At 38.8% G+C, this 12547-nt stretch overlaps 1 protein-coding gene across 2 annotated transcripts in view; it reads left to right on the top strand.

The window, feature by feature from the left end:
• The window catches only part of TRIM36 (tripartite motif containing 36), a 42688-nt gene extending 30465 nt beyond the window's left edge, over window positions 1–12223 (top strand). For both annotated transcript variants that reach the window (XM_065940458.1, XM_065940459.1), the window contains exons 6-10: window positions 1266–1519; window positions 1750–1874; window positions 5326–5616; window positions 8774–9071; window positions 10922–12223. In XM_065940458.1, coding sequence (XP_065796530.1) covers window positions 1266–1519; window positions 1750–1874; window positions 5326–5616; window positions 8774–9071; window positions 10922–11276 — 1323 coding nt within the window. In that variant the 3' untranslated portion in view covers window positions 11277–12223. The remainder of the gene's footprint in view (window positions 1–1265; window positions 1520–1749; window positions 1875–5325; window positions 5617–8773; window positions 9072–10921) is intronic.
• Window positions 12224–12547: the final 324 nt, after the last annotated feature.

The following is a 12547-nucleotide window of genomic DNA, read 5'->3' as shown; positions in this document are numbered from 1 at the left end:
TGTACTAGAAAATTTATCTCCATTCCCAGTGAAGATTGTGACACTGTCTTTTTATCTGTAATTATACTTTGCTGGAAACAGTCTCCTCTTTACCTGTGTATAATGATATTTCTGAATTTAATGTGATATGCACTGAAAAACTACCAGAATGTCATCACCTTCTTTCTCGCCTCCCATCCCCCCTTTAAAAACTTGGCTGTTGGCATTAGACAACAAGAGAAGGAAGTCTGGAAAAAATTTCCTTTCAATATAAATGTTGGCCAGAAGCCACTGGAAAATGTGCAGGGCACTTGTGCCATATATTGTCAGCTTTTAAGAGTATTCTCGAAGACTCTTTACTGTTGGCTGCTGCTATGAGTGTATAAGTGCTTGTAAGTGCTTTGCTAGTCTTATTTCCAAAGTCAAGTCAGTCTCTGATTTTGTGGACATCCAAAATGTTCCATCAGCACTATAGAGAGGATCATTTTATGCCAAAGTAGTGGAACAGCTGTGTATATAGTGAAAATAAGAGACCTTGAGGTATGCATTTATGTATTAATAAGTAATCTTTCTCAATCTTCAGAAAAGCCTACATGGTCTCTCATCCCTAGTTTTCAGAACAGAAAAACAAGAATAAAGTTAATTTGCATAACATGTAATTAAATCAGTAATAATTAAATTGCAATTTATTTATAGTTACTGGGTTGTCTGAAAAGTTCGTTTGGATTTTTGCATAAGATATTACAGAAAAACCCAAATGAACTTGTTGGACAACCCAATATATCACTAATACTAATTTGAAGAGAAAAGTTACAATTTTATATCTAAGTAATGTAATTTTTTTTCAGTTTTATATTTGTGGTTTACCTTTTTTAAAAATTGGAATATGGTAGAAATAATAAAATTTCTTGAATTAGAAATGGATAACTACAGAATTTTTTTTTTCCTGTGTCCTCGGTTAAATCAGATAATTTCTGCCTAAGTTCCTTCATATACAAATTGAACATTGCTTTTTATTTCATTGAATACATTGTTTATTGCTGGACTTTGGAGATTGAAAGCTTAAGGAAATACAGTTGTTATAAAATTACAAACTATGTCTGAAAGTTGCTGATCACCCCTCACTAAGTGTATTTGGTGTCAGGCTATTGTTCTGACAGCTTCAAGGCGTCAGACGAAATCTTCTTCCTTCCAGGATTTGGGTTTGTTGCACTGAATTTTGACTCCTTCATGAAAAGACATTTGGATTTAGCAGATGAGCTAATGCTTTGCTTGTTTTACAATAGTGTAATGGAGAGCGGGCTAAAGAAGATGCAATTACACATTTTGAAAAGCTCTTTGAAATCCTAGAAGAGAGGAAATCATCTGTTTTGAAGGCAATTGATGCTTCTAAGAAACTAAGATTAGACAAATTTCAGACTCAAATGGAAGAGTACCAGGGGCTGCTGGAGAACAACGGGCTCGTGGGGTACGCTCAGGAAGTGCTGAAGGAGACGGACCAGTCTTGCTTTGTCCAGACGGCAAAGCAGCTCCACGTCAGGTATTTGCTTTGGACTGACAGGCTCTCTCGCGGCGTCATTAGACACTGCTCCGAGTTTCAGCTGTAGCTCTGATGGCTTCGGAATGCTGTGTTAGGTGCAGTACCTCTTGCTTCACTCTTAAGCAAGTGTTGAGTCAAGCTCTCTTTTGTTAATCTCATTGCAGATATTTAGTCTCATTTGCCTTGTTAAAGAATCATGTTTATATAAAACATTTTATATCTGTCTCTAGAATACAGAAAGCTACAGAATCTTTGAAGAGCTTTAGACCTGCGGCTCAAACTTCTTTTGAAGACTATGTTGTTAACACATCTAAACAAACAGAACTTCTTGGAGAATTATCTTTTTTCTCAAGTGGTAAGTTTTAATATCAGCATACCTTTGCTTTTTTGGTTGGAATTCACACTGTGTAGATGACACATGGGCTTTCCTGATGGTTCAGCGCTAAAGAATCCGCCAGCCAGTATAGGAGATGCAGATTTGATCCCTGGGTTGGAAAGATCCCCTGGAGAAGGAAATGGCAACCTACTCCAGTATTCTTGCCTGGGAAATCCCATGGACAGAGGAGCCTGGCGAGCTACAGTTATGGGGGTTGCAACTAGTTGGACTCGACTTAGCGACTAAACAACAACAGAATATACACAAATTCTCTTCAGCTTGACATTATAAAGCAGCAACTCAGTTGCCCAGACCTCCCTATTCTAAAATCGTATGCCATTTATTTTTTTATAGCCATGTTTTTATGCCCCAAAGCTAGGTTCTATTGGTTTGTATGTTTTTAAACATTGTGTGAATGGCATCACACTGTATGTGTCTTTTTTGGTAAATTGCTTTTTTGAGAAATTAAGTTTAGGGTGAATATTTGTTAATATATGAAGTTCTGGTTTACAACTGTATTTTAGCTTTAATACTCCATTATATAAATAACTTTCCTACTGAGCGACAGTCTGTTCCTGTTTTTTATCTATTGTAAACAGCTCTATCAAACATCTTTGTCAGTATTTCTCTGTGCCTATGTTTCCCTAGGGCAGAAGCCTGGAAATGGTATCTCCAGGTTAAAGGTGACTCTAAGATGTTTAAGTGTTTACGAGCTGTATGAGTTGCTAGGGCTGCTGAAACGAGACACCACTGATTGGGTGATTTAAACCCAGAAATTTGTTTTCTTAGATTCTGGAGCCTAGAAGGCTGAGATGACGCTGTGGGGCAGGGCTGGTTTCTTCTGACACCTCTCTCCTTGAAGTGCAGATGGTGTCTTCTTGTTCTCACACGGTCTGCCCTCTATACGTATCTGCATCCAGATTTCATCTTATAAGGATTCCAGTCATATCAGTCGTATTGGACTAGGTCCACCTTAGTGACCTGATTTTAACTGTGGTACTTCTTTAAGCGCCCTCTCTCCAAATCAAGGCACATTCTGAGGTATCAGTACTAGGGGCTAGAACCTCAGCATGTGCATTTTAGGGCACATGGTTCAGTCCCTAGTGTCTGCTTGTGTTGTGTTCTGCTCACCAGTAGGGAGGCAGTCCGTTCCTTTTTTCTCCTCACCTTGTTCATCTCCTTCAGATTTCTCTCCTAGTCGTGGTGAACAGTTACAGTCTTTGGGAAAAGTATCTGTGTGTGTGTCCTTAGTTGCTCAGTCGTATCCGACCCTTTGCAACCCCATGGTCTGTAGTCCCCCAGGCTCCTCTGTCCATGGGATTCTCCAGGCAAGAATACAGGAGTGGGTTGCCATGCCCTCCTCCAGGGGATCTTCCCAACCCAGGTCTCCCGCATTGCAGGCGGATTCTTTACCATCTGAGCCACGGGGAAGCCTAAGAATATGGAGTGGGTAGCCTGTCGCTTCTCCAGGGGACCTTCCTGACCCAGGAATTGAACCTGGGTCTCCTGCATTGCAGGCGGATTCTTTACCGGCTAAGCTACAAGGGAAGCCCTTGGAAAAGTATAAGCTTAGTTATTGTGTAGATATAGATGTGTAGATCTGTATTTAGTGAAAGGAAATATGTCTTGTTAAAAAGTTATAAACACTGAAGGATTATTACTACGACCATCTTTCTCTTCCAATCAGTGCCTGAATCTCCTATTGGCTATATACCTTTCTTATCTCTTCTCTTTTTCCAAAATGTATACTTGAATTGTTTTTTATATATACGTTATTGTTTGTTTACTTAGGAGTACAAGGTCCTTCCTCCTCTGACGGGGGTGTGGGAGGGGGGTCCCAAAATTGTCTTTGGAAAGAGGAGATTGAGGTTGGGTAATCTCAGGCTCTGCCAGCGCGAAACGAAGAGCCAGGGAAACCCGTGGCCCAGGATGTGCAGTGGTCCCCCAGCTTCCGCCCGCGGCGTGCTCTCCTCACTGCTTCCTGCATGAACATTTTTTTAGTAAGCTGTGGTTTTAAAAAAAGAAAAGAAAGAGGTGTAGGGTGAGGCATACCAGTCATGATAGTTTTTTTTTTTTTAACTTTAGAATGTAGTTTGGATGACTTTTTAGATCCCTTGGCTGCATAAAGACACACACAGACACACTTACGCTGTCCATTGCTCGTACACAGCCCGAGGATAAGGGAGGCTTCTGCTTTTCATTTCATGTGTTTCTCTGTGATTTGATATAAATGTGTGTTTGTTTATGTGTGCATGTGCATGTATAACCATTACAGCTTATTTTTACCATATGACCAAAGCAGTTAAGCTGTTTGGAATTTATTCTATGGAAAAGATTATGAATACACACAAATATTTAGCTGTGAAATTTTAATCATTGTATTTTTAGTGAACAATTAGAAACATGTTTCTGAAAACAGTTAAGTGTTGCTACAGTGGAATGCCACTGGGAGAAAAATATTGGCAGGAGCTATACAAAATTATTGTAGTGATAATCTTTGAGTTACTTAATTTGTGTGTGTGTGTGTGTTTTATGTAGTTTCTGATTTTCTTACAAAAATATGTAGCTTGTTAACGCCAAGAAAAAGTCATTTTAAATTGCTTTGCAATTCTGAGAAAGATAATATGAAAGGAAATTATATAGTATTTTGACATTTATTATTATACTAACCAAACTTATATTTTAAAACACTTACTAAAATAACTTAAAAAGAGGACAGAAATTAGAAATTTCACGTCCAGGGTTATTTCAGTAGATGGGCATTGAAGGATATATGGTCAAAAATTTTGTTTTATGACATTTTAGAATTAATATGGAAAGCTAAAATGGTTTTCCTAATTTTGTCTTGTTTTTCATTCTTCTTTCCCCTTTCAGTTTTAAACATAAATATACACTTTAAAAATCTCTATTTTTTTATTTTATTACTTTTCTTTTAAAATTTTACTGTGATAAAACCTGTCCTGAGATCCACCCTCTTAAAAATTTTTTATATAGAATGTGATTTTGTTGTCTATAGTCACAGGGTGTACAGCGGATCTCTAGAGCTTATTCATCTTGCTTAACTGAAACTTTATGCCTGTCTATTAATAAGTACACATTTCTCCCTGCCCCTCAGCCCCTGGTAACCACCATTCCAGTCTTTGAGGTCATGAATTTGACTGTTGTAGACACCTCACATAAGTGGAATCATGACATCAGTATTGGTCTTTCTGTGTCCTCTTTGCTTCATTGAGCCTGTCCTCAGAGTCTATCCATGTTGTTGTATTTGCAGGAATTATTCTTTTGCTTATACACCTTATTATAAATATAGAAAGTTCTTGGACAACAGAGAAGTCCTTTAGTTTCTGTCAATAAATTATTTTTACTGAGGAAAAAATAAAGGTTCTGAAATAATAGTTTAATGTTGTTTTCTGTTTTATAATTTTTTCAGGTGTAGATGTGCCAGAGATCAATGAGGAACAGAGCAAAGTTTATAACAATGCTTTGATAAGTTGGCACCATCCAGAAAAGGATAAAGCTGATAGCTATGTCCTTGAATATCGCAAGATTAATCGAGATGAAGAAATGTTGTCTTGGAATGAGATAGAAGTGTGTGGCACAAGTAAAGTTATTTCCGATCTTGAGAGTAATTGTAACTACGCTTTCAGAGTAAGAGCCTACAAGGGTTCCATCTGCAGTCCTTGCAGCAGAGAACTGATTCTTCATACTCCTCCAGCTCCAGGTAGTATGAATACTGGGAATAAGAAAAGCATACAGTTGGAAGAGACTACGATAAAAAATAAACCTGCTGATGTGTCTGTACAGACCTACGTTAAAGCCACCTCTCAATTGTAAAAGATTCTAGAAAAGTAGATTCTATATCCAGCTCGGATTTAGAAATAGAATGACTACTTGAATTTCACCATGCAGGCTGAGAATAGGATTAGACTTCTAACTGATAACAGATACAGAATAACATGACATTTGAATGTGTAGGGTAATTAATTTGGAATTAAAATAGTGTAAATGCTACCTTACAAGTTTTAAATAGTGTAATTTTATTTTTTTGATCAGTTTATAGAGATCTCTATTAGCATAGGATCTGGGTAGATATTTTAGAAATTTTTTGGTATAATAACATGAAGTATAATTTTAGTTAACCTAATTCTGACTTATCTGGCTTTTCTAACCCAGTGATTACCAGCCCATGGGGATAGAAGGCACATATTAAAGCCACATGGATAGTCCTTCCCCTTCCCTCCATACTAAAAGCTCCTTCTACCCAGCACTGCCTCTCCTGTCCAACTTGGTAACCACTGATACTACTTAAACCCGGCCTGTACATTTTTATAGAATGAGAACGACTTGCAGGTTAGTTGGTGTTCACTACAGCGTTTCCATGGATAAGGGACGTATAGAAGCAAAGTTGTGCTCATCCTGGTGACCAGGAATCACTGCCCTGTTGGTCCTTGCTTAGACGGTCCTTCACTGGGCTTTTAGACCCCGTTGCTCCTGTCCATTTTTCGTGGCTTATGTAACCATATTTTGTGCACTCTGCCCTTCCTTGCCGTTTTGTCCAGGGTGTGCTATTCCCTCTGTTTTTCATGTATATTGTAGCTAATTAAGAAAAAGCAACAACAACAACCAAATGCATAAGGTTGGCTAAAATTATTTTTCTTGAATTTTAATAATATCCAAAAGAGAGTTTTAGGGTGCATCTACAAGTATTAAGTAAATATTTTATGGTTTATGCAGTTTCCACTTTATTTTCTAGTCTGACTGAAAGCGGAAGAAAAAGGAAACCTCAAAGTAGCTGCTGTTTTCAGGGACAAAGTGGAGGGGGTGGAGGAGGGGGAACATTAAAAGCTGTCTTCCGTTTCTCTGGGAGAAGCCATATGAATAGGGTGACCATCTAAATTTATTTTGCAAACTGGGAGACATTTGAGATTGAAAGCAAGCGTGAATTGTCATGCCAGGACAATAGGCATTACCGGGAAGACTGGTCAGATCTCACTCACGGAAAATGGTTTTAGCTTGTTAGCAACATGGCAGCCCCCTCCAGTATTCTTGCCTGGAGAATCCCCATGGACAGAGGAGCCTGGTGGGCTACAGTCCATGGGGTCGCAAAGAGGTGGACACGACTGAGTTAAAATTTGCCGTTTTAGCTATTTTTAACTGGATGCATCAATGGCATTAAGTGCACTCTGTGCACCCATCATTATAGTCTCTGGAACTTTTTCATTTTTCCAAATCAATACTGCATCCATTACACAGTAACACCCCCACTCACCCTTCCTCCAGAGTCTGGCAACCCCTACTCTGCCTCTGCCTCTTTGAATCTGCCTATTCTGAGTACCTCTTGTGTGAATGGATTTGCATAATCCTTTTGTGACTGGCTTATTTTTAAGGTTCTTCCATGTTGTGGCACTTATCAGAATTTCCTAACTATTTTAGGTTGAATGGTATATGCCATTGTATGTATATCCCACTGTCAACTTGAAAAAAAAAAAAAGCCTAATGTGAGAGTGTTATTGGGGGCAAAATGAGGACTGCAGTCTGGGAAAGCAGCCTCTCAGATAGCTCTGAGAAACTGCTCCAAAGAGGCAGAGGGGAATGTCAGTATATGTGTGATTTTGGTGAAGGGAGAGTCCGTGCAATCAAGCACATATATTTTTTTTTTTCCAGAAAGTTTCTGCTAGTCACAAGGAGCAGTCGTCACCGTGAAGTATTTTAGTGCTTTTTTAGATAGGCGGCGATAACAAGAACTGGGCTCATAAACTAGGCTCCTGAAAATAGAGCAGTCCTACCAGTCCGCCCGCCCCGCCCGCCCCCTGCACAGAGGGCCTCATTTCTGCTCTCCGCCCTGAACTCCTCTCAGGGGTGTTGAAAACCAGCAGCTGCAGCAGCACATGCTTTAATCCTTGCAGGGATAGATGGCAAGTGCCAGTGGCAAGTGCCAGTTTGAAGTTGACACTGCATTTTCTTTGTGCATTCATCTGTTGACGGGCATTTGGGATGTTTCCACTTTCTGGGCTAGCCGCCAATGAATGTTAGGCTTAATGGGTTTAAGTTGATAGGCTTAGGAGAGTAGTGTTGTCTCCATTCTGCAGTTGAGGAAATTAAAGTTTAGGTTAAGCTCCAGTTAACTGTTTGAGCCAGGAATTCAAACCCAGGTGTCTCTGAACCCAAAGCCTGTGCTTTTTTCTTTTTTTTTAAGCAAAACACTGTTTCTTGTGCCTGCCATCTTGACTGGTAAGGAGAAGACCTTATTAAAATTGCTAATATTTTCCGTATTTATAAAATTTGGACTTCCCTAGTGGCTTGGTTGGGAAAGAATCTGGCTGCAATGCAGGAGACCTGGGTTTGATCCCCGGGTCAGGAATAGCCCCTGAAGAAGGAAATGGCAACCCTCTCCAGCATTCTTGCCTGGAGAATTCCATGGACAGAGGAGCGGGACAGGCCGAAGTCCATGGAATTGCAAAGAGTCGGACACGACTGTGACTAACTTAAAGATAAAATTTGGAATAAACTTTAAGAAAACATGCGGATGTTTTTGAAAATATACAGCCCCTTATTTTAGGGATAAAAAAGAAGAGATTCAGTAGTATAAGGTGTTTAGGTGTTTAGGTTTGCTGTATCTATTCCAAGGAGCTACATTCATAAATTTCTCCTACACTGAAAATGTTTCTTCCACTTTGAAATTTCTGAAAATTTTCAGGTATAGAGAATTTGCTGGAAATCATTTCTAAGTTGGGGTTTTGGTTTGTGAGTAGGATATAATAACATTCTTCCTCCTTTCTCTTTTTAGTAATTTCTACTTGAAAACCTGTTAAATTTAGCCATAGAGTGTAGAAATGCTAATAAATAACTTGCAGTCTAATTTTAAGCTCTGTTTGCAGTTTTCAGCTTCCTGTTTGATGAAAAGTGCGGCTACAATAATGAACACCTCCTGCTGAACTTGAAGAGAGACCGTGTGGAAAGCAGAGCTGGATTTAACCTCCTGCTTGCTGCGGAGCGGATCCAAGTGGGTTATTACACCAGCTTAGACTACATCATTGGAGATGTTGGGATTACTAAAGGGAAGCACTTCTGGGCCTTCCGTGTGGAGCCGTATTCGTACCTGGTGAAAGCAGGCGTCGCTTCCAGTGACAAACTGCAAGAATGGCTCCGGTCTCCCCGGGACGCAGTTAGTCCAAGGTAGATTCCTTTATTGGTCTAGATCTTGATATTTCTTTAATTCTGTAAAATGTAAACCTCGTTTAGCAAGGCAAGCCTGAAAGTGGACTTGGATTTAGTGACTGCATTTAGAGTATTTAGTATTTAGAGTATGCCTTTCTTAGATTCAGATGTTTTGGCTGTGCTTATGTGGCTGGCTAAAAAAAGATGTCACGTCGTCTTGTATTCACACAGTGACTAATGAGCTTTAGCAGTTAAATTCTAATGCTGTGAGGAAACAAGTCTTTTTTGGGTACACCTCTTGATTATGGTATAGCTTCGCAATTTAGAATATTCAAAGGCTTTCATATCAGTTGTCTTAATTATAAATAAAATTGCATAAATAATGTTTTTTATTTATTTTAGTCGCTTAGTCGTGTCCGACTCTTTGTGACCCCATGGGCTGTAGCCCTCCAGCCTCCTTGTTCCATGGGATTCTCCAGGCAAGAGTACCGGAATGGGTTGCCATTCCCTTTGCCTCTAAATGCCATATTTCACAATTGGCTGCTGCTGCTGCCAAGTCGCTTCAGTCGTGTCTGACTCTGTGCGACCCCATAGATGGCAGCCCACCAGGCTCCCCCGTCCCTGGGATTCTCCAGGCAAGAACACTGGAGTGGGTTGCCATTTCCTTCTCCAGTGCATGAAAGTGAAAAGTGAAAGTGAAGTCACTCAGTCGTGTCCGACTCTTAGCGACCCCATGAACTGCAGCCCACCAGGCTCCTCCGCCCATGGGATTTTCCAGGCAAGAGTACTGGAATGCAGTGCCATTGCCTTCTGCCACAATTGGTGCTAAATGGATACAATTTCTTTAAACCGTCCGATAAGTATGTTAAAAATTTGATCACGGTAAACATGTTCCCATGGCAAATTTCAGTTTCTTGAGAGTGACTATTTAATGTTCTGTACAGTTTAGTTTTGTTACACGATGTAGTGTGAACTAGTCCAGACAGATCATTTTGATCACTTATGTCTCCAGAAATGCCAGAGTAACAATCTGAGTGATAGGAAAAACTTGTTGCCCTAAGATGAGAAATTGAAATAATGGCAAAAATTGAAATACGGAAATAGTTAATTAAACATAGTGACATGTCTACTTGGTAAATTATTAACAAATGTTAAAAAAAGTTTATAACATGGGAAATACTAGAAGTGAAAAGACCTGATTAAAATGGTTGATGTAGTATGTTCACAAATGTACTAATATAAGAAGCACACTGCGTAGGGAAAAAGTGGAAGGAACTTTGTATCAAAATTTTCCTTAAGGTGTTACTGTTTTATAATCAGAGGAGAATAAAGCTCTTCATGATACTTGCTTGCATCATAGAACCATGTAGGAAATCCCAACCTGGAAGTAACAGTTCTCAGCAGGAGAATGAAGCATGCTTTCTTCTCCTGCTTTATTTTGTAGTGCCCATCTATTTTACTTAGTCTGATAAATTCTTTGGATTAGGGGATCTGTGTTGGTTTCTGTTTTCTTATATATGATTTTATGCTATAAATATTCAATATTTGTCAAGTCCCTTCCATTTCATTCCCCCCTGCTTTATTTTTGATAGGCCAAAATTACTAATTATTTATAACTTCTTATCTGTTTATATATATAGGTAAAAATGGGTGATACTTTATGACAGAATTTGGGTCTGAGTCTTGGTGTAATTCTAAGTGACATTGTGTGGTCCTTAGTTTCTAATTGATTATAGTTTAACAGAAAGGTTTTGATGTAAAAGCAGTTACAATTGACTTTAATTTAACTCAGTGTATATTATCTGGTGAAAATGAAGGCCTCGGGGTGATGATACAGATAAGACCGCTTTGTCTCTGTTGTGTTTCAGATACGAGCAGGACAGTGGGCATGACAGCGGAAGTGAGGACACCTGCTTTGATTCTTCACAGCCCTTTACGTTAGTCACTATAGGTATGAAGAAATTTTTCATTCCCAAGTCACCGACTTCTTCTAATGAACCTGAAAACAGAGTCCTTCCCATGCCAGCAAGCATAGGAGTCCTCCTGGACTGTGATAAGGGCAGAGTGGCCTTCTACGACGTGGACCACATGAAATGCCTGTATGAGCGACAGGTGGACTGCTCGCATGCCATGTACCCGGCCTTTGCCCTGATGGGCAGCGGGGGGGTCCAGCTCGAAGAGTCCATCACAGCCAAGTACCTCGGCTACCAGGAGGGCATGTAGTCTGCGCGTCTGGTGTGGTCTAGGGTGAAAACTGTGAGCAGAGTGATGCCTTGGTGTTAACCTCTATAACTAATACATATCATCTAAGTGTTGTCACCACACTTATTTTTGTGTATGTTTCTTCTTCAAACACAGAAAACCTAAGCAGCCTTTCTGCCTTTCACAAATGCCGGGGAGAAGACATTCTTTACTAGTTCACACTGAGATGGGTGACTGGACGCTTTCTTTATGCACAGGAAATCTAATTTATGTCTATCAGCTTGTGTTGCTGACACTTAGACATTCCTTGTTTTGGGGTGGGGGGAAGGGATACAAAAGTATTTATTACTCTTGCTTTGTGTTTGGTTTTTCATTTTTGTATCATGTTTATGTCCTCAGAGAAGATATTTTTTAAATGCCTTATGGATAGAAAGTAGTACTAAGCATGGTGTTGTGCATTTGTTTTTAATAGGAAAACAAAGGTATAGATAGATAAAACGAGAGCAGCCATAGAAATAGTAGTATATTTAAATGGAAAATTATGTATTTAAGAATATATTGCCTAGAAAATGAATACTACTGTTTGTTTTTTTCTGAGACCACAGACCGTAAGGACATCTTAAAGAGTTTTCCTGACTGGTAAAGCCCATACTTGCATGTGTAAGAAACATGGTTTCTTGCAGGAAACACAGGATTCTTGGCTAACACATGAAGCTTTTCACTTCATACGACTTTCTGGGAAATTTTTTTCTTTTTACTCTGTGAGCATATTTGAGCTTATATAAAATATTTATTTTTCATAAATAATAGTGACAATAATGATGTCATTCTTTTGCTTTTTGTGTTTTGTAATTTTCATTTAGGGACACAAATATTACATATCAGATTGTCCTGGTTTATGTTTACATGTTTGAAAAGTTCACAATATATTTTCAGTGTCATTAAATATATTATAAAATGTGAAATAACTATCTGGTCAGTTGTTTGGCATTTTCTGTGGCTCATTGGTAATAAGCATTTATTATATAAGGAAATAAAAGGATAGATTTGTTTAGAAATAATAACTGAAATCATAATGACTGTGTATACCCTTCTTAAAAGTCTTTGAAGAATTACATTTTATCTAAATTTTATCCTCATTTTTGAAAGATACTCTTTCTTGGGTGGTTTTATTTAAACTGGTTAGTTTTTTTAAAGTTAAGAGTATTCAGAAACTAGACTGTTAAGTATATTTAGCGTCAGTCATTTCAGAATTCTTTTGACACATTTTAATTGACTAAGCAAAACTCTTA

The sequence above is a fragment of the Muntiacus reevesi genome, chromosome 7 (genome assembly GCF_963930625.1).
Source record: "Muntiacus reevesi chromosome 7, mMunRee1.1, whole genome shotgun sequence".
NCBI classification, from domain to species: Eukaryota; Metazoa; Chordata; class Mammalia; order Artiodactyla; family Cervidae; genus Muntiacus; species Muntiacus reevesi.
Note: the sequence above shows the minus strand (reverse complement) of the source record. Positions and strands in the feature narration are given on the sequence as shown.